This window comes from Aulonocara stuartgranti (assembly GCF_965226115.1).
Source record: "Aulonocara stuartgranti genome assembly, chromosome: 7".
NCBI classification, from domain to species: Eukaryota; Metazoa; Chordata; class Actinopteri; order Cichliformes; family Cichlidae; genus Aulonocara; species Aulonocara stuartgranti.
This window is the reverse complement of record NC_138945.1, coordinates 41,412,397-41,433,821: the sequence shown is the minus strand read 5'-3', so window position 1 is coordinate 41,433,821 and position 21,425 is coordinate 41,412,397. Positions and strand designations below refer to the sequence as shown.

Here is a 21,425-nt window from a genome sequence, read left to right as displayed (position 1 = left end):
TAGGAAAGTGGAGCAAGCCCAGAGAGCAGGAGGAAAGCAGCACAGCTCACATTCAGATAAAATACAGTAAAATATGTAACATAAGGTCAAATGCGGTGGTATTTTTACTTTTATTTAGTGCTCCTTCACACTCCCAAAGACATCTCTGGTATTAGGAGGGAGCGGACGCGGGATCAGGGTTTTCTGATCAAATGACAACGGCTCAGAGAAAACTGTGAAGCTGCTCCCAAATAGGAAATGACTCACAGAAATGTAGAGACCAGCAATCACAGACAGTCAGTGACGTTCAGCACATACGAGATTAAAAAAAACAACAACTCTGCCAAAGCAAAGTGGGCGGGTCCCAAGAACTCAACTTCAAGGCGAACAATTCAAGCAACTACCAATGAGGGCACAGGATACTGGTAACTGACACATGCTAGTGTCTAAAAAACACACTAGAGGAAGCTTCGATGTGTACTTCCTGCTCCTGCTCAGCGTGTTCCCTCTGTGTTTACCTTCCACTCCTGGAATTTCCAGTATTCTCCGCTTCCTTTGGATTTTGGACTTTGTTTTGTCTGTTTCTGGATTTGTTCATGTGGATTTGACCTTTGTTGTGCTATATCTGCATTCGTGGCCCTTTGATGATACTAATCCTGCTCAAAAATGTAAAAGAATACCAGCGAAACATTTTAAAGTTACATTCTTAGGTACTATTGAAGTACTGTGAATACTGTGAGTAATGCTGCTTTAATATGATGTATTTTTAGTGTCATAGTTGCCCCCACCTGCTGTTATTGAGGGAGCAGCTGTAACAGTCATAGGTTTTGCATTAAAATGAATTTACAGTTTTGTCCCTATTAGTGAAAACGCATAAAGTGCACTGTTATATAATGAGTGTATTTAATAGAGACCGCCTGGCAGATTGTGGTCACTGAGTAAACAGGGACTCCAGAGTAAATATGACCTTGTGTAGGCGTTTCATCTCCGTGTTTCTCTTACAGTAAATGGACGACCCTCGTCCCGCCCTCAGGGGGCATCTGTAATCACACCACCAGGGTTTTAACCATAACTAGAGCCGCTGGTTCAGGCGTAGACGTGCTACGGGACACTTCTGTCGAGGTTGGAGCCTAAATCCCAGGACAAACTAACGTGTCAGTCCTCTCTGTTTCCACTGACGGTGAGTCATCTGCTGCATGAATGACTACAGGTACCACTGCTGTGACCTTTGACCCCACCAGTGCTCAGTCAGGCTGTTTGCTTTTGCTCTGCTCCATCATTTAACTAAAAATAAAATATTAAAGTTACATGAAAGTGAAAACAAAGTGAAAGCTATAATAAATTTAAAAACAAACAAAGAAATACACAGTGAGTCCAGCTTCTCTAAATCATGCCATAAATGCCATTTCTGTGTTGTGCTGATAATGTTATATATTCTTATATTCAATAAGGAATTAAACATATGTCACACAGAGATGTGGCTTTCCGCTTTCATTAAACCAGGGTTATTATGTTCTAATATTTATTATTATTATTATTTTATTTAGCTTCAAGTTTCCTTTTTATTTCAGCTCTGATGGAGTTTGTTTGATTGTCTGGTTATAATCACAGACGGTAAGTCTGTCAGATTTAAGACATGTAGAACAACATAACAGTAACCCAAAGACTCCAGTGGAGATCCCAGCCACACAAACATCTGCACGAAGCCTCTCGGTAAGTTTACTGTACAATAAAAATAAAATAAATACAGTAAAAGCAAAGAGATCAGTTCATATCAGTGAGAGGTTAAACAAAAGGAGATGATTCAAAGGCCTCTGACCTTCAACAGCCAGCACACTCTGATCCTGTTAACAAACACAGATAGACTGAACAGCTGTTTGCACAGAGGGTGAGTGGAGCGCCCTCTGTTTTCAATGATGCTGCAGATGTGTTACAGTCACCTAAAGTCATCCTGTCTTCCTTCTCTCACCCCAACCGGTCGCAGCAGATGGCCGCCCCTCCCTGAGCCTGGTTCTGCCGGAGGTTTCTTCCTGTTAAAAGGGAGTTTTTCCTTCCCACTGTTGCCAAAGTGCTTGCTCATAGGTGGTCATATGATTGTTGGGTTTTTCTCTGTATCTATTATTATAGGATATACAGTACAATATAAACTGCCTTGAGGCGACTGCTGTTGTGATTTGGCGCTATATAAATAAAATTGAATTGAATTGAATTGAAGACTTAGTGACATAATGGTGGTTGAGTTTGGTTTTGTTGTTGCTGCAGAGTGCTCAGAGTGTGGACGTCCCTGTAAGTTGATGCTTAGGACATGATGCGTTTCTGGTCCCTGCTGCTGCTGGTTCACTTCTCTCTGGCTCAGTCTGGTCTGGACTCAGAGTACACAGACACAGGTAAGAAGCGTCATGGGCGCTCTGTCTAAATGTGCTTTTGCTGACAAGCATTCTTCAAGAAAAACCATCCCAGTGTTTGCCACCTACCATTGTTCACCCCCAAACACAAACATAATGAGACAGGCAGGGCTGGACTGCGACAAAAAATCGGCCTGGGCGTTTTGACTAGAGACCAGCCCACCAGGTATTATAGGAAAAGCCATAAAGCCTTTGAATGAAAACAAACGCTGTTGTGACAGTGATGTACAGTCTTGTTGGTATATGTATGATTTCTATACATTTTACATCAGATGAAAACTTTGGTTGTAAGATTCAGATAATTATTTAATAAAAGCGAGACATTTTAAATGAGAATAAGAAAGAAAAGTATTTCTTTGTGCCCCCCTCTCCCTGCTAATGCCCTACCTGGCCCCCAGGCAAAACTTTGCCAGACCCGACCCTGCACAGTTACCAGCCGTCAGCTACAAAGGATCCTGGTGTTATTTGTCTCTCAGAAACAGTTCATTACTTCCCTTCAACTCATTCTTGTCACCTAAAAGGTAAACCTGTTTCTCCATCACCTGTTCAGCTCTGATGAGTCAGTAAGGACGTCTCCTGGTTTCATCTTCATGTTTCCCTCTTACCACATATACAAACCGATATCATGACCAGCAGCTTTACAGCTGTGGCTCCAGCTGATACTAGAAATTAATATTAAATAAATTCTAACAACAGCTAATCAACCTTAAACGTGCTGCTGTTGTTTAGCTCGACATCCGCTGGTTTCCTGTTTCTGGCTCAAAGTGAGCAATAAACAAACAAGAGAGACGATCAGCTGATCATTGATCAGTTTCATGATTGAAGTAGCAACAGGAGAAGTAGTCTGCGTTTAATATGGCTTTTGTGTTGTTAACATGTTTAATGTTATGTATTTTCTTCTATTTAATCTCAAAAAGCTCCTAAAAACAGTCAGTGATCACCAGAGGTGGGTCGAGTATCCAAAAATTGTACTCAAGTAAGAGTAGCATTACTTTAAAATATTATTACTCAAGTAAAAGTGAAAAGTAGTTGTCAAAAAAGTTACTCAAGTAAGAGTAAAAAAGTACTTGGTGAAAAGACTAATCAAGTAGTGAGTAACTGTTTGAAATGTCCGATTTATTTTATAAATAAATGCTATCAGACAAACAAAAATAAATAAATATACAAATTTTAGTATTTTCAAAAGGAATGTATGTAAAAACATCAACAAATTAAGGCACAACAACAGTTTTTTACAACATAAAGCTATTTTCACCAATACCTACGGTGAATAATTTAAATAATTAAACAGTGCAAACCATTTCCAGTGACAAGATAAACTTTATATTCATTTTTGCTCCAAATGGCACAGCAGCCTCAGAGAAAACATTAGAACGATGCATCTTCAACATATGCACATACAAGGCAGCTCAGTTTACCATAAATTGTATGGGTGTGCATCTAGATTAGATTAGATTAGATTAGATAGAACTTTATTAATCCCTCGGGTGGGTTCCTCTGGGAAATTCGATTTCCAAAAAAGCACAGCACCGACAGAAGTTACAGAGTTACAGAATATTTTATATATATATATATATATATATATATATATATATATATATATATATATATATATATATATATATATAATACACACACACACACACACATATATATATAAATACAGAGACAATATAAATAAAATATACGAAGGGGATAAATAGAATAAATAGGAATAAAAATAAAAATACAAGTGAATTGCACATTCTATTTCTGCATATTTAGCAAAAATGTGCCATTTCTTCACTCACTCAGTGAGGTGATGGTTAAGCTTCAGCAGCAGTTTGCTCTCAAGGTTCTTTCTTTGAAGCTGTAACTGTTTAGCAGTGAACAGGAATCCTGCAGGACTAAGAAGTCCTTCACAAGCTCCAGATGCAAGAAGAGCTGTATTGATTTTGATCGAAAGCTTCTTGATGTGGGGAAAGCCATGCAATAAATCCACACCTCCAGTGAATGGACATGAAAGGTACCTCTCCAGCTCCCCTGCTTCTGGCTTTCCCAACCCCATGGATCCATCATATTGTACGAACGTGATAATTATGTATATTGTAATAACGTGATATTATATCGTTCAAACGTGAAATGTATATTGTTAGAACAATATACTTTTCACTCTATATCACGTTATAACGTGATATAGCTCTATACATAACTATATATACATATATACATACATATAAATATACATAACTGTTTTTGGGGTAAATAAAATGCAAGTAGGGATTGAAACTGCAGAATTAATGAATGCTGGAAATGCTAGCACTTGATATAGTGTTTTGATTTTGCTGCCACTGGTACCCACAATGCAATGCGTGAAAGTCACTTGGTCTGTCGGTCCAGCCCGTCGATCTCTATTCTTCCCATTCCTTGCTCAGACGAGCTGTCTGGCAGAAATTGAGGAAGTCTTTTGCTTTCTTGGCCATGCAGCTCTTTTCAGCAAACTACCACTTTCCCTAACAGCCGCATTAGGGGTGGGCGGTATAAACGGTATTCGGTAGAAACGATATGAATTTGGCCAACGGTAGAGATTTTGACTATTCTGCTCTACCGCAATAGCGCATGTTGATGGTGTCATCAAGCTGCGCCTGTTATGGTCAAAGCATCACAGCGGTTGCAAGCAATATCATCTGCAAATTATGCCAGGCGACAGTAATAGCGAAGAGATGAAGCACGTTTTCGAATATGAGTAAAGCCAAAAACTGCGCTTCCTCCACAACCGTACTTTTGATTCATTAATGTTGAATTCTCTCACAGCTGCTCTATTCCTATGTTGCTGCAGTATATTAATGACTAACCTCGTATTGTGGATGGATTATCTCAGTTGTTCTCCTGACTGAAGTTTGGTCTTTTTACAGCATCCTGCCATGCGATTGCATTTGTCCCTAACCATTGGGAACCCCCACTTTTATCGAGTGGGAAAAAGTTAGCTTCACTGTGTTTATGTTATGCTAACATAGCTGTATCGCTAGCGATCACGTAGCACATCATTATATACCAGCTAGTCCAACTTCAGTAACCCTAAAAAAGTCACTGCTGTTTAGTTTTCTGCCTTCATTTATGTCGGGAGTGAAAGCAGAGCTGTGTGTTTACATTTTTTCAAAAATCTCTCAGTCAGAACATGCTATATCATGTTTAAGTGGAAACTAGCGAGCTAACTTCCTGCTAACTTCTAACTCCGTTAAATTTAATAAATTCTATTTTCATGGATGCCTGGATGTTAAACTTAATTGTTACACCTGGTAAAGCATCAACGCTGATCATTTTATCAAAGATGAAAGAATTTAGACAGTTTTTAACTCTCAGTGATGCTGCAGTGTTCTTTTGACTTTGGGACCTGAAGTGGAAAGTTTTGGACCCAGATTACTCCGCGAGGCTCCTGACTATGGTAGCCATAATGCTCAGACAATCCATCAAGTGGTGCGGCTTCGTAGCTTACCAAATTGGTACTAAAACATTTTTGACAGATTTTTAAGTGACATGTACCACATAAAATTGGTTCGAGGTCAGTAAGCACAACCAGAATTCATACAGGCGCAATGGATTATAAGATGCACTGTTGATTTTTGAGAAAATTAAAGGATTTTAAGTGCGCCTAATAGTGCGGAAAATACGGTATACAGAAGAAAAGAAGATATTGCTAAACATATTGTTACCGCACATGCTTCAAATTATACCGCAATATGGATTTTAGGTCAATTTGCCCAGCCCTAAGCCCCATCCACATGCACCTTCACTCTTTGGTTTAGTCTAGTTTTGAAAGATTATGCCAACTCTTATAACTAACTTTGTGTGAAACAAATGTTATTAAATGACCAACTTACCAGGTCCCAGATACAATAAAAAGAACAGAGGAGGCAAACAGATGTTCTGTGGTTATTTGTTTATTGCTTGACTTGAGGCAGTGCTTGGGGATCAGGAAAGGGCTCCGAAGCTTGACTGAATGTCAAAAATGGGAAAGCCTCCAAAGATAAATGTTCAGATACAGCTCTTGTTGATTCTTTGACTGTCCTGTCTCCTGTCCCAGAACTGGGACCTGGGATGGCACACTACTGGAAAGGCCTGATGTTTAATTGGTATTGGCTCGAAAGCTCTGACTTATCCAATAGCAATACATCTTTCAACATTTTTCAGTGTCAGTAAATTTATTTATCTTCAAACACTTCAAACATTTATCACCATAAAATGTTTGAATTGAACAAGGTGGACACTGGGAATGTCTCAGTAATAATGGAAGGTGTTTAGTGGCAAAGAGTTCTTCACTGTAAACTGATGAGGTTTACCTCGTGGTGTCTCCTCACCAGGGATGGCTCCACAGTGGGTACAGCCAAAAATGAAGAAGCTCTATGCTGCGTTTGTCTCCCACATGATAAAAATGCAATGCAAAGCAACAGGACACCCGGTTCCTGCAATACAATGGTACAAGAACGGGAAACTGTTCAGGAGGGATCACAGAATCGGAGGCTTTCAGGTGTGTTTCTGGCTGTAAAGTGGAAATTGTAGAGGCACAACCAGATTTTAAACTTTACTTTATTTTCTGTCTTTACCTGTGCTCAATCTTTCAGATCAGAGAACATACGGGGACTCTAATAATGACGTCATTGGTTCCCTCAGATGAAGGGAACTACACCTGTTTGGTGGAGAATAAATATGGGCGCCTCCAACACACCTACCAGCTGAATGTACTTGGTAAGAGAGATTATCTGGCACACAGGGTCGTAATGTTAGTTTAACATAAAATGACAGAAAGGTCTCGGTCCAAACCAGTCTTGTTATTTTTCTTCAGTGTCCTTCCATGAATGGGTAACAGTATTCATGTCACCCATGACATGAATACTGTTACCCATTCATACTGATTGTGAATGGTACTGTGACCGATAGAACCAGAACACTCAAAAGTTCATTATTAACATTTTGCTCACAAACTGTTTCACTGCTAAATGTAAAAAGCCATTCTAGACTACAGTTAGAAAATCAATCCGCAGGTACGTCCTCCAGGTGTTACTGGTGACATGCTGTTCTCCTCTCTGTGGATATCTAACTCATTCGCAAAGATTACCCCTGTCTTCATCTCCAACCCACCTGTTTCAGAGCGCTCTCCTCACAGGCCCATCCTGCAGCAAGGGCTGCCGGCCAACCAGACGGCAGCTGTTGGCAGCGACGTGGAGTTTGTGTGCCGCGTTTTCAGCGACATACAACCTCACATGCAGTGGCTCAAACACATCATCATCAACGGCAGCAGTGTGGGACCGAACGGGCTGCCCTATGTTCGTGTTCTTAAAGTACGTACCAACACCACCAAATTCAGCTTTAGACCAGTTTTAGTAATTTTCTTTTGTTAGCTTTATTTTGCTGTGTGACACTCTTTACATCTATAATGAAGGAGGATAAATCTGATCTCTGTCAGAGCCCTTAGAATATGTTTCGTGAAATAAGCAGATCTTGGCTTAATTGGCTAAGTGATGAGGGTGAATTTGGTAGTACATACCTCTCCAATTAGAAGGAATACACTTTGTATCCCGGTGGTTTTCCCAGTGCTGGGAATGAGAGGTATATTGCGTGTGCATGTCATAATAAAGCTGCTGTGGCAGAATATACATCAGAAGTCCCCAAAATTTGCAATTTGTCTTGAAATCTTTGTTTTTCCTACATGAATAGATGATCCCAGTAGTCTTGGCTCGAGACAGGTGAAAACCCCCACACAACACTTCTGTCCTGCAGTAATACCAACTGTCCACTATTAGCTGGCATGATGGAGTAACGAGTCAGTCATGTGACCAAAAACTATCAATCAGATGTGCAAATATCTGTGCAGTTATGAACAAAAAAAAATAAACAAACATAAAACCAAACAAATATGAAAATATATCATTATGAATATGAGCAGCTTAAAAACAGAAGAAAACCCTGAGATACATTTCAAAGAAATACACTTAAATTTGTTAAACATCATGACATAATACAAAGGCGCTTGGCACCCACTGCCTAGTACCCACTGCCTAGTTTTAGTCCACAGCATTCTTAAAACCGCCTGCTCCTGTAAGGAGCTGCATTGGGATCCCTTTCCCAGCACAAGACTAATCCAGGAGGTTGGTCTAACAGAGGAGGTTGCTAAGATAGTGTGAGATGAAGGCACATAATCTGCTGCTCCCAAAGGAACAGATCAAGAAAAAAGAAGACTTTCACTCAGGTGTGTCAACCTCTCATAATTTCCAGCCTCTGAAAACTGTGTGAACAGAACTGGGTAAAGTTGGGTTTTTTTAAAAGACATTTGCAATAACAACATATGGGAACATCACTTTTTGAATCATTGTTCTAACAGCTTACTGCCATTCAGGAAGCAATGTCCTGCTGGGAAAGCTGTTGAATTATGGATGAAAGCTGAGTTAGCTGACTAGACCTCCGATTCATCAGTCCAGTCTCAGCAACAGGAAATCTAACTGAACTGGAAATAAAGCTGAACCAAATCTTTATGCTTCAATTTATGATTTTGTGTTTTTAAATCCTTATATTTTCTCAGATTTGTGACAGGTATAAAGTACCCCCACACACAGCATGACACATTAACAGGTGTTTTATTTCCAGCTGTTTCTGACACGCTTACATGGCTTTAAAGCTGCCTCCTCCGGCTTTCAAACCACACAGCTCAGACAGGTGATGAAGAGCAGCTGTGTGGGTAAGCCTCCCCTGACACCACACTCTGAACCCACTTCTCCACCCCCCTGAAATCACTCTGATTTTTCAGAGTGATCTTAGTCTCCTGCACTAGACTGTTGAAGTGGTAAAATTAAAGTTTGCATCCATGAACTGAATTCACTGACTTCGTGAGAGATTTAAGTTTGACTTTTGAGTTTCAGTTTGCTGATGGTGAGGAATTTAACTCAGCTCTGACCTTTGAGGGACACTGATGAAGGATGACACAGATTTTTGTGTGTTTCTCTCTCAGACTGCTGGTTTGAACACCACAGACGAAGAAATTGAGGTGTTGACTCTGAGGAACATAACCCTGGACGATGCTGGAGAGTACACCTGTCTGGCTGGAAACTCTGTTGGGTTTGCCTACAGATCTGCATGGCTCACTGTCTATGATGGTACATGAAGATCTGTACAGGATAGAATACAGAGATATGATGTCAGATCTCTCCTTCTCTGTTAATATTAATATATTGAATAAATATTTGTTCTATGATTCAATGAAAGTATTGAATGAGGGACACAAAATGTTTAGAAGTTGTCAGATGACAAGCAAAGAATCTAAACTGGTAGTTAACCAGTTAATGTTAGTTAATGGGACCACTGTTCGGGTTTGCTCTGGCTTACATGGGTTTTTGGAGACCGGGGCCCTATTTCAGGAAGCCGGTTTAGTGCAAACTCTGAGTAAGTATACCCTGAGTTAATGAAAACTCTGGGTTTTCGGTTTCACAAAGCGAGTTTAGATTAATTCTGAGTGAGTTACTATGACGACACACTCCGTGAAGCTAACCTGCCCCCTAGCAGGTTTACTTCTACTAACCCTGACCTTCTCCGCCTCTTTGTCGGAAACCTGACTGTAGGAAGTGTCAGACATGGCGTGCCCCTTCCTTGAAGAGCCAGTAGATGTTGAAGCCCAAATTCTCCGCAGAGCTCTCCGCCGGGAGAGAGTGATCAGAGCGCGTTCGGACATTTTATCATTTCCTGATGATTTCCTGTGTGAACGTTACCGTTTTTCAGCACAATCTATAATTTATTTGAATAACATCCTCAGGCCTAATATTGCTCATGTGACACATCGCGGACATCCTCTCAGTCCTGTACATATTATTTGTATTGCACTTCGGTTTTTTGCAAACGGGAGCTTTCTGTATAATATTGGTGACGCTGAGCACGTTTCCAAGGCTACCGTCTGTCGGGCAGTCAGGAATGTTACAGTTGCACTGAAACGTCTCCTGCACTCGTTTGTGGTGTTCCCCGGTCATAGACCCACAAGATTCATCAAAGAGGGATTCCACAAAATTGCAGGTATCAGGATGAACAAAACTTAATGTATGATGTGGTGATACTTGAACTACTACTTAAATTTTACATTTGTTCTCACGGTTCCCAGGCGTGATTGGCTGTACAGATGGCACTCACATTCCAATCATTGCTCCTTCAGTAAATGAAGGAGACTATGTGAACAGGAAGTCTTTCCACAGCATTAATGTGCAGGTACATAGTTCCCTGTAGCATTTCAAACTAACAAATTATTTCATTATAGTAATGGATGCTAATTTGTGTTCTCTGCACTGTGAAGATCATATGTGATGCTGCCAACATTATCACAAATGTGGAAGCCAACTGCTCAGCCTCTGTGAGTGGTGGTGGTGGAGGACCTCCACCTGTTTTTCGGGCCTCCGCTTTTTTTCTGTTGGCTATAACGGGCCACATTTGAGCATACAGAGTAAGCAAATATGTACTTGTAATGTGCTCAGATAATTTCAATAAGTGCTTACAGAAAGAAAATTAATGTAGCCTCTAACTGCAATTGATTTACATGGGACAAACAGACCAAGCACTATGGCTCATAATACAATTACACCTTACCTGTTTGGACTATATTTTTATATTTCATTTTTACTTGCTGCCAGGAACGTTTGGGGCCTGTTGGGTTGCACCTGCGCTCACATCACGTCACAAAATAAAATGTATAAAATAACAAATAAAATAACATATAATAAAATAACGTGTTAAATGGGTGGAAATCCCTAGATCAATGTTTAAATTAACACTCACGCATTGACTCTGTTGGCTATGTTTTGCCATGCATGCTCCCTTTCTTTTGCAGCTGAGGCTGTGTTACTTTTTTTCCGCAAAATTTGCATGTTATCAGCATATGCTGCCATCAGAATTTCGGCCTCAAGCGCTGTAAAATACATTGACCGCGCCTTCTTTCCCTCCGTCTCCATGGTGACTCGCGCGCTTAACTTGGGGTTAAAGCAACTCCGCGTTGACTGAACTAATTGTTATCAGCCTTTCTGAAACCGAATATTCCGAGTTGGACAGTTCGGGGTTACTCAACCCTGAGTATCGTTTTTCACTCTGAGTTTTCTAAACCGGCTTCCTGAAATAGGGCCCTAACAATTAGTTCAGTCAACGTGGAGTTGCTTCAACCCCAAGTTAAGCGCGCGCACGAGGATACATAAAGCCCTGATTAGTGGAGCACAGATTAAGCCTCACAGAGGCTGAGCAGTTGGCTTCCACATTTGTGATAATGTTGGCAGCATCACATATGATCTTCACAGTGCAGAGAACACAAATTAGCATCCATTACTATAATGAAATAATTTGTTAGTTTGAAATGCTACAGGGAACTATGTACCTGCACATTAATGCTGTGGAAAGACTTCCTGTTCACATAGTCTCCTTCATTTACTGAAGGAGCAATGATTGGAATGTGAGTGCCATCTGTACAGCCAATCACGCCTGGGAACCGTGAGAACAAATGTAAAATTTAAGTAGTAGTTCAAGTATCACCACATCATGAATTAAGTTTTGTTCATCCTGATACCTGCAATTTTGTGGAATCCCTCTTTGATGAATCTTGTGGGTCTATGACCGGGGAACACCACAAACGAGTACAGGAGACGTTTCAGTGCAACTGTAACATTCCTGACTGCCCGACAGACGGTAGCCTTGGAAACGTGCTCAGCATCGCCAATATTATGTCCTGTGGTATGTCCTGTCTGTATACGCGAGCAACCCATTGCGGAAGGTGCAAGATTATTGATAAGGAGAGTCCTCAGAATCCAGCGTATATTGCGGGATAGACAGGATCCTTTAGCTCAGCGCGACAGTGTGCTCATAGAGAGATATCGATTTTCCCGTGAGGGTATTATTTACTTAACCAACTTGTTGACGAGGGGGTGCAGGACCACCACCTGTCTTTTTGTGCTCTGCCCTTTTCTTGGTTGCTGTTATAAACAAACAAACAGATTATTCCAGGGTCTCTTTTCAAGAGACTAAAAGCAATATAAGTGATAAATATTACCATTCTGTAGAATATTCTTATATTCCACTTTTACTTGTTCCCATGTTCTAGTGGGTCCTGTTGTGGCTCTAATGTGAAAGAGGATATAATGTAATGTACTATAATATAATATAATATAATATAATATAATATAATATAATAAATTTACCCTACCACCTACTGGTGATGGCCAGAGGGGCCGATGGCGCGATATGGCAGCCTGGCTTCTGTCAGTCTGCCCCAGGGCAGCTGTGGCTACAACCGTAGCTGCCTCCACCAGTGTGTGAATGTGAGAGTGACTGAATAGTGGTATTGAAAAGCGCTATATAAATCCAATCCATTATTATTATTATTATTATTATTATTATTATTATTATTATTATTATTATTATTATTATTAAATTACTTACTAGTTTAATTTGTCAGCAACTTTCTGCCAGCCCTCTCTCCTTGCTTTTGCAGCCTTTGCAGTGTTCCCTTGCGTTTTAATTAAACTCTGAAACTCCTGAAATCCCTCACTCAAGAGTTCTTGCTCTGCTGCCGAAAAATACCGAGCGCGCTCCTTCGACATTTTCGCCGACCAATCAAAGGGTTGCCGATCAATGTTTCTACTATCGATGCGTAGCCCCTGTTGGGCCACCCAGTGATCTCACATTACTTCATCCAGCTGTACTAATCGTCAACAACAGGTGTGCTCGGAGAACCGGAATAGCGAGCTCAAAGTTGGCGCGATAATTTGATCTTGGATGTAGTAAGCGAGGTACGAAGAACGGACCACAGCCCTAAGCGTTACCAAACCCAGCAAGGACAAGAGCCGGGAACCATGGCGCAAATGGGAAAACCTATCAGAATTACCACTGTACCAAATGTAACACCTCAGGTTTTTGAGAGTTGTTAGCTCCAAGTGAACCCGGTGCATTTATTTACAGTGAAAAATGTAAAACACAGTTCAAACCAGTCAGGGCAGCTGGAAGGTCTTATACACCTCCCTGCACTTAATCATTACTTTGTGGAGGAATGTAAGGATGACACGAGAGCTCATCACATTTTATATCAACTTTAATCTCAGCTTCACTCAACCCCAGTGACTTCACAAGGCGGCAAAACATCTCCTAGAATCCAAAACATCACTCCTCCCTCTTCCCTTCTCGCTGGGTATGAGTGGAATCCCCTGGTGGTTTGCCACAACTTATTATTAATCTCTGTCTCTCTTCCACAGCATGTTTTAGTTCTGTCTTCCTTCTCTCACCCCAACCGCAGCAGATGGCCGCCCCTCCCTGAGCCTGGTTCTGCTGGAGGTTTCTTCCTGTTAAAAGGGAGTTTTTCCTTCCCCTTATCACCAAGTGCTTGCTCACAGGAGGTCAGTTGATGGTTGAGGTTTTCCTGTATTATTGTACGGCCTTTACCTTACAATATAAAGCACCTTGAGGAGGGAGGGGTCTGCAAAATGCCGGATGGCTCTTGGGCGCCTAGGACCCTGTTCTCGACCTGGAAGATGGTTTCTTTGGGGTGCAAATTTGTGCTCCTTAAGCATGTTGTGTGTCACAGAAGGCAGTTTTTTATGATCCTCAAAGACGGCCAGAGCACCTGGCTGGCAACCGCTCAACCCTGCAGAGCCAGCTGGGGCCACGGGAGCCCTGTGTTGCTGAGGTGGACCCCAATGCCGAGGCGCAAGTTCAAAATTGCCCCCTTATGAGCAGTGAGAGGTCTGATGTAAATGACAATCTGCGGAGCACTGACATCATAGAGACTCATATGAATAATGACCAGTCTGCAGGTATTTTTGACATAAATCAAAAAAATCAAACAACTTTTGAGTTTGTGTGTGAGGATTTTGTGAAGATGACAATATGTTTGAAAATGTTAAAGCCTGAAGAAAGTGTGGAGGATTATGTGGCAGTGCTTTATCAAAGGTGCCCAATTCAGCAGGGTTTTATTAATTTCAATTAAATTCTATTTTATTTAAGAAGTGCCAAATCACAACAGCAGTCACCTCAAGGTGCTCTATATTGTAGGGTAAGACCTGTAATAATACAGAGAAACCCCCAAAATCAGACAACTTTCTTTGAGCAAGTGCTTGGTGACAAGGGGAAGAAAAACTCCCTCTTAAATGGAAGAAAGTTCCAGAAGAACCAGGGTCAGGGAGGGGCAGCTATCTGCCGTGACAAAGACACACTGTGGAAGAGAGCCAGAGATCAAAATTAAAATTAGATTAATACAAAAGCATTTGAAGTGAGCAAGGTCTCCACTGGTCTCTAGCACTACCTTTATATTGGATGATATATAATCTGGATTTGTTTTAACCAAGTATGATAGACTTGTTGATCATTTTATCACGGGAAAATGCATGGATTTCTCTTTTATGTGCAAAGGTTCAGCCTGTGCACATTCATGAGCACCTTTTTTTAAATGACGCTCTTTAATTGTGAAATCCTCTGAATAATACTTAAAGAAAAGTGGACAACCCGGGGAATGTTGCAGTGAGAAGCTGCATGCTAACCCTCAAGCTGATCCTCTTAGTTTCAGTCTTTGTGTTGGAAAGATGCATACGCAGTATTAATCATGATGTTTTCCTTATGTTGTCTCAGAATCACTGCCACCGCAGTGGGTGAGGCCGGACAAGAGACACATCTACAGAGTTCCTGTCGGGAAGACGGTGAAGTTTCACTGCCAAGCGACAGGAAAGCCGCTTCCTGCCCTGCGATGGTACAAGAACGGAAAAGAGGTCAGGATGGACCAACGAGTCAAAGGCCTCTAGAAACAACTTCAGCTTGTAAAGCTTTACTTCACCCTTTCTGTATCTTTCTTTAATCTTGCAGATCAGAGACCACACATGGACTCTAATAAAGGAGTCAGTGGTTCCCTCTGATGAAGGGAACTACACCTGTGTGGTGCAGTATAGACACGGGACCCTCCAACACACCTATCAGCTGAATGTAATTGGTAAGATTATCTGCAGCATGTATACACGGCATACAGCATGCTTTATTGCAAAAACCAGATGGTTCCAGTACTTTGGACTGTGTGTGTCGACCATAACGCTGACCTTCGGTGGGTGTGTCCGAACTTTTCACTGGTCCTGTACAACCGCCCACACCATCAAGGAGGTTGCATGACTGATGGAGGCGGTTTGGCCTTAACAAGTAAAAATAAAATTACAGCACTTTAAGAAGTATAAGAGTGGAAATGCTGGAGTGAATAAAGTGCTGATTTGCTGTAGAGGTGTCCCAAGGGTATTCTTTGTTTAAACCGCATTAAAGCTCACTGAACAAAGTCAACAACAATATATCAAATACACCTAACATTAAAATGTGACCATGTGAAAGAAACACAGAACTCCCTCCAAATCTGAGATTGCAAATATAACCACATAAAAAGTCAATATCACTAAACTATGGCACAGTGAGCTTTAGTAATAACATTAATGCATTTTCTAAGTACTTACTAAGTGGACAAACACATTGTCAGTAAACTACAAAACGTACAGAGTTTCATAAAGACTTTATCCAGACTAAACATCCTCATGTTGCAGGCAAACAGAATGGCTATCGGTCTCCTCCTGCTCTCTGTGGACATTAGTCGTTTGTATGATCTTGCATCATGCTAACCTTAAACCTTGTTTTGTTACAGAGCGTTCTCCTCAAAAGCCAGACCTGCATGCTGGGCTGCAGGGTAACCGGATCGCTGTTGTTGGTAGTGATGTGGAGCTTGTGTGCGCAGTGATGGGTGACCCACAGCCTTACATACGGTGGTTCAAACACATCGTGATCAATGGCAGCAAAGAAGACATAGAAATATTTCCCTTTGTTCGTCCTCCCAAAGTACGTACACCACAATCAGGCAGCACTACAGGCTTATGTTAGAATTATTTTATGTCTCCAAAGTGTTTTGAAGCTAGATTAATGTTATTCTGGTCCATGGTGGGGTAAGGGTTAACGTCATCAAACCATGATCTTTTTCTAAACCCAAGCTCGTAGTTTTTGTGCATGAGTGTAACAGGCAGAAAAAATGAATGGGAACTGCACCTCCAGCTCCAAAGATGCACATTCTCTGTCATCACATCTGCAACCACTTGAGTGAAGACTGGAGCTGAGCTGTCATCTGCTTTGTGGCTAGGGAGGGTACCAGGCAGGCCTGACACATTCAAACATAAAAAAAAAATACCATTTATAGGCAACAGTCAGGAAGATCGACAGTTGCAACCTCCAGAATTAAAATGGTATTTCGAGGATGGGACACTGAGCCCAAATGGGACAATTTCTATTAAATTATCCCATTTGGGCTTAAACCTCTCTATTAAAGAGGTGTCTTATTGGAGCTGCAACATCAACCCTCAAACCACCTGGTGGACACCAGAGATGCAGTAAAAGGAGTCCTATCAAATTTTAGTTAGCTTGTGAGCCTCTGGAGGCAGCTGACATGTATGGGAGGGTAGAGTATAGCTTTGGGTGTCACTAAAACAAAAACTCACATGTTGGTGAAGCCATGAAGCAGGACATTTAGTCGCTCTCAAACCATCCAAAGATCAGCTGCTGACCTTAAATGGGGTCACCTTCCTCCACCTTTTCTGTAGAGGAAGGTGAGGGGACAAGGGTGACAAATCACCTATTAGCAGTCAGATGCTATGCTGGTGTACTGGCAAAGACTCCATCTGTTTGCTCAAATTCAGATTCATCAGGAAGGCAGGGATGAGAATCAGCACCTCCAAATTTGACGCAACAGTTTTTATCCAGAAGATGTTGGATTGCCCACTCTGGTTAGTTTCCTTCCAAACCAGAGTAAAGTGAAGTAGGGCATTCATAGAGAGTTTGGTGAAATGTCTGCTGTGCTGGGTGAAGGTAAAGCCGTTGATTTACTTGTAATCTATATTTTTACCATGATCTGTGATGATGAGCTGTGGCCTTGGACCAAAGGCATAAGAGTGCAGACAAATGTGGTGGAAAAGAACTCCCTCTGAAGGATGTCTCGGCTCAGGAGGGTTCCAGAGACGATGGATGGGTAGAAGTTAAGACTTGTATAATGTGTTACAGTTTACTGCGCTCTTACCTGCATATCACCACGATATGCCACTAAACCATGGGATTACTTTTCCTTCTTTTCCTTTCCCACACATGGACCGAGTCTAGTCCCATACTAAAAGAAAAGTAAACTAACTGGCGTAAACTGGCCTTTAGTGTCACACTCTTAAAGTTCTCTCAGACTCCTGACCCAGTGTTTAGAGCTGTATCGACCAGCTTTGATTGGAACCTTTTGAGTGAAACATGTTGGGTGATATCCATGTCCCTCTCCCTCACAGGATGAGGATCTGAATGCGATGGATTATGAGGTAGAATCACTGCTGACTCTGAGAAACGTAACTCTGGCTGATGCTGGAGAGTACACCTGCCTGGCAAGCAACTCTGAAGGAGTCTCTCGTCACACTGTATGGCTCATAGTGATCGATGGTATGTGACCTAATCTCTCTCTGTTCACCTGTTCATGCCCACCTGGTCTCTGGTGAGCTGCTTCTGGGTAGGATTATGGTTAGGGTTTCATGTTAACCACATGCTGGTTACCTCCCAAATCAAGTCATTTTGATGCTGTAGTTCGTCTATTATAAAATAAACGGGCAGACAGGAAGCTAGATGTTAAATGCTTATTATTTGTGTTGTAATTTGGTAATGGCGAAAACAAAGGCCTAATTTTTAGAAAAGACAAGATATTAAATAAGGACTGTTAGTTTATTATGAGTTAATTTTACAGACTACCCAAACTAATTACCAATTAGAAAGAAATAACCAATCATTGGTAGCTACATCACATCAACATTGCTAATGGATGCCTGTATAATAGAAGGTGTGCAACGATTATTTCCCAGAGGGCGATTCTGTTTACCTGATGTTTGCATTGGGGTGGGATCGGTCCTGACTCTAAACACTGATCTGTGGGCCGACCTGTTCAGTGTTTAGCAAACACTGCGTTAGGGATTAGGGAAAAGCACTGCTGATGCTTTCCCCTATGGTTTCACGATGGTTGGGAACCTTTTGTTACATTTTAATGGAGGTGGTAATTCCCCCCCAAAATGGCATTTCTCTTTACCGAGCTTATCATACCTTACACAGAGAGCGCCATCTCTCAGAGGAGGGAGCCCTCAGCTGTGAGATTTCTGTGAAGCAAGCAGATCTGGTTTTAAATGCTTTTTTCCTCGCTTCACTCTGCAGAAGCATCGCTGCGGCTCCTCCAGAGGTCTTCTCCAGTCCACTGCTCTTCAGCCCACACATGTCAGTACTGGACCTAGTTTATGTCAGTGGTCCTCTCAAGTTCTGTTAAAAAGTCTGTTGTTTATCTTCAGTTCTGGTGGTGGATGTTCAGAGTTTCAGATAATAATCTCAGCACAGTCATCCATGTGAGCCCAAAGTTCAGACAGTTGCAGTCATTGCTGCAGACTTTTTTCAGACTTCACCTGAGCGTTGAAGCCTCCTGCTGTGTAGCTGCTGGTGGATGGATGGAGGTTTGTGCTTCGCTGATCTGGATTCTGCAGCTCTTTTCTGACTACATTTGACCTCTTTCACATTGGCTCCTTTATGTGTAATGACATGTGTTATAAGAATAAATCTTTCATTTGATACTTTGTTTACTGTGCATCGTGTTTTTTTAAAATCACCCTCACAGATTACTAAAGGAAACTCATAAACACTGAATGATCCTCTCATTGATTACCACTTTACTGACAGCATTTATACCAGTAATCAATAATCAATAATTACCCAATAACCCACATTCGTCCAAAGTCTCATTCTCAGGACTCTTTAAAATGTAAAGAGAGCATTAGAGATCTGATATCGATCTGCAGCAGATCCTACCGATAGGTAGCTAAAGAACAGCACATTCATCGACTTCTGATCACAGATATTATTGATTATTGGAGGAAACTGCTTCACTGATCACAGCAGTGATTGATTCCCTGCTGCTTCTGTTGGACTTCTTAGATAAGCATGACTGTATGTGTGCTCGTTCCTGTGGGGAGGCAGGTCCTTTGATTCTGTGGTGTTTTTGTGGTTGTTTACGTGAAGTTTATAATTTAGCTCATATGTTACATTTAACATCTGCAAGGAAACACAAGCTGTGAAGCCAGTAAAATCCCCAAAATGTCATGCTAAATACTTATTTTGTCAAATCTTATAGTGAGAAATACTTCTCTCAATAGGTTATAATAGGTTACATTGACACCTTCTGGTTTAAATTGGTATTACAGCAGTGTCCAGCCTAATTTATGTTGTTGTGTCTGCAGTTGTTTCTTCATTAATTTCTTTAGGGATTATTACAGTATTCTGATTCTGATGAATTAAGAGCTTATTGTAAGGACCTTTAAACAACATGATCACTTCACTACTTCTAATAAATAACTGAGCTTGTTTACATGAACAACCTGGTTTCATGTTATAAATTCAATAAAATGGTAATATGGATTTGGATTATCAATCACTTTTTTATTTTGTTTTTGATCGAAGTCCTATGGGCAGAAATCTGTGCCATCAGAAACTGAATTTGAATAAGTTCAATTTGAATTTGAATTGCTCAGATTGAATCTGAATTGTAACTTGAATAAATGCTTTTGAAAACTGAATTTGAATTAGTCTAATTTGAAATTGAATTTATGGTTTGAAAATGATCATCACTAAATTGAAATTGAATTTATATTTTGAAAATGAATTGATTTGCTTTGAAACTGCATTTTATCCTTTAAAAATTCAGCTCTCGAATAATTTCAGTTTCACTTCTCACCATTCAGTTTCAGTTCTACAATTCAATTTCAGTTCCAAAATTCAGTTTTTTGGAACTTACATCCGGTTCCGGTTCAAGCGCAGATTAATAGAACTACGTTTTACTAGCGGACCGAAAGTGTTACCGACGGGAATCTACAGCGTCTTGAGCTGAATTAAGACTTCAGAAGTCATTCGTCATGTCGAATGACCAGCAGATAAACTCTCAGGTTGGTAATAAATGTATTACATGTATAAGAACAAGCGTCATGTTAACAAAAGATAGCCGTAAGGTAACTGTTATGCTTATTGCAGCTGCTAGCTAAAAACGCTAATTTAGCGTAGTTTGCCCTGAATTCAGCTTTGACAAACAAATATGATCGACTGTTTCTAGTAGAATTCCAAAGCTGTCATCTTGGACCCTCTCAGAGTACCCCCTCTGTATGCTTGCAGAGACCCCTACAGTAGGGAAACATGCAAAACGGTGTCCAAACCTTTGTGTTTTAGCTTTATTTATGTCTTACACAGCATCCCAACTCTTTAGCTAACTTAATAACTTTAGCTAAAGTGAATAGTTAGTCTAATTCATTAGTGCAGCATTACTGGATCATCTCTGTTTGAAGTGATATAATATGATATACAACTATCACTGAAACAGCAAACTTTGTAAATAAGCAAACAACACTTCTCATTCTCTAAACGTTTGGCCACAGCTGTAGATTACACTATCAGTGCTTGTTCACTCTTGACAATAATTACATTTCTAAATTTACTTTGTGCATTTACAGGTAAACAATATCTAATATTTTATCTAAATGACTGCTTTGTCTTTGAAAAGGGTGAAGAGCCTGAGGCCGGTGACAGTCCAGTTCTACTCTAAGTACATCCTTACTGTGGCTCACAGGACAAGGCCACATTCCTGTCCTGCCAGAAGAGAAGAGAAACTTCAGAGTCTTCATGCAGTTCAACCACACCTGTCATATTCCATATGACAGGGGTCTCAAACTCCAGTCCTCAAGGGTGGACTGGAGTCATGCAACTTTTCCATGCCCTCGAGGACTGGAGTTTGAGACCCCTGCCGTATGGTGTTCATGCTGTTTTCTACCCCACAGTTACAGCATGTCTGACTGCCTGTTCAGCATATGCAAAAATATATGATGAGTTTAAGCATGTGATGACTAAGGCCTTCCATTATGGTGTTTGTCATCACATGTCACAGACATCTGGATGATCATTTGGAATAAACAAAACTAAAAACTTGTTACTTCATCTTTTATC

The 21,425-nt window shown here is 40.9% G+C and overlaps 1 protein-coding gene and 1 long non-coding RNA gene across 4 annotated transcripts; both read left to right on the top strand.

Moving 5' to 3' along the window:
* Positions 1-481: 481 nt before the first annotated feature.
* On the top strand, positions 482-19,017 carry LOC309710626 (uncharacterized protein). 3 transcript variants are annotated; one of them, XM_082540247.1, is made up of 13 exons: positions 482-689; positions 984-1,159; positions 1,551-1,692; positions 2,242-2,366; positions 6,725-6,891; positions 6,986-7,109; positions 7,512-7,702; positions 9,367-9,511; positions 14,994-15,130; positions 15,225-15,348; positions 16,036-16,226; positions 17,702-17,849; positions 18,606-19,017. In XM_082540247.1, the coding sequence occupies exons 4-13, from the start codon at positions 2,285-2,287 to the stop codon at positions 18,680-18,682; spliced, it is 1,386 nt and encodes a 461-aa protein (XP_082396373.1). In that variant the 5' UTR covers positions 482-689; positions 984-1,159; positions 1,551-1,692; positions 2,242-2,284; the 3' UTR covers positions 18,683-19,017. The 3 variants fall into 3 exon arrangements, with proteins under 3 accessions (XP_082396373.1, XP_082396372.1, XP_082396374.1); XM_082540246.1 differs by having other exon boundaries at positions 482-714; XM_082540248.1 differs by lacking the exons at positions 482-689; positions 984-1,159; positions 1,551-1,692 and having other exon boundaries at positions 2,082-2,366.
* Positions 19,018-19,910: 893 nt separating this feature from the next.
* On the top strand, positions 19,911-21,407 carry LOC309709936. Its single transcript, XR_014277638.1, has 2 exons — positions 19,911-20,377; positions 20,986-21,407. It is a non-coding gene; the product is annotated as an uncharacterized lncRNA (long non-coding RNA).
* The last annotated feature ends 18 nt before the right edge of the window (positions 21,408-21,425 follow it).

What these genes read in the sequence shown, in the direction of transcription:
- LOC309710626 (XM_082540247.1), top strand. Translation starts at nt 2,285, where the DNA reads ATGATGCGTTTCTGGTCCCTGCTGCTGCTGGTTCACTTCTCTCTGGCT. An exon ending in GGTACAAGAACGGAAAAGAG is followed by an intron (nt 15,131 to 15,224) that starts GTCAGGATGGAC and finishes TTAATCTTGCAG; the next exon opens with ATCAGAGACCACACATGGAC. An exon ending in ATGGCTCATAGTGATCGATG is followed by an intron (nt 17,850 to 18,605) that starts GTATGTGACCTA and finishes TTCACTCTGCAG; the next exon opens with AAGCATCGCTGCGGCTCCTC.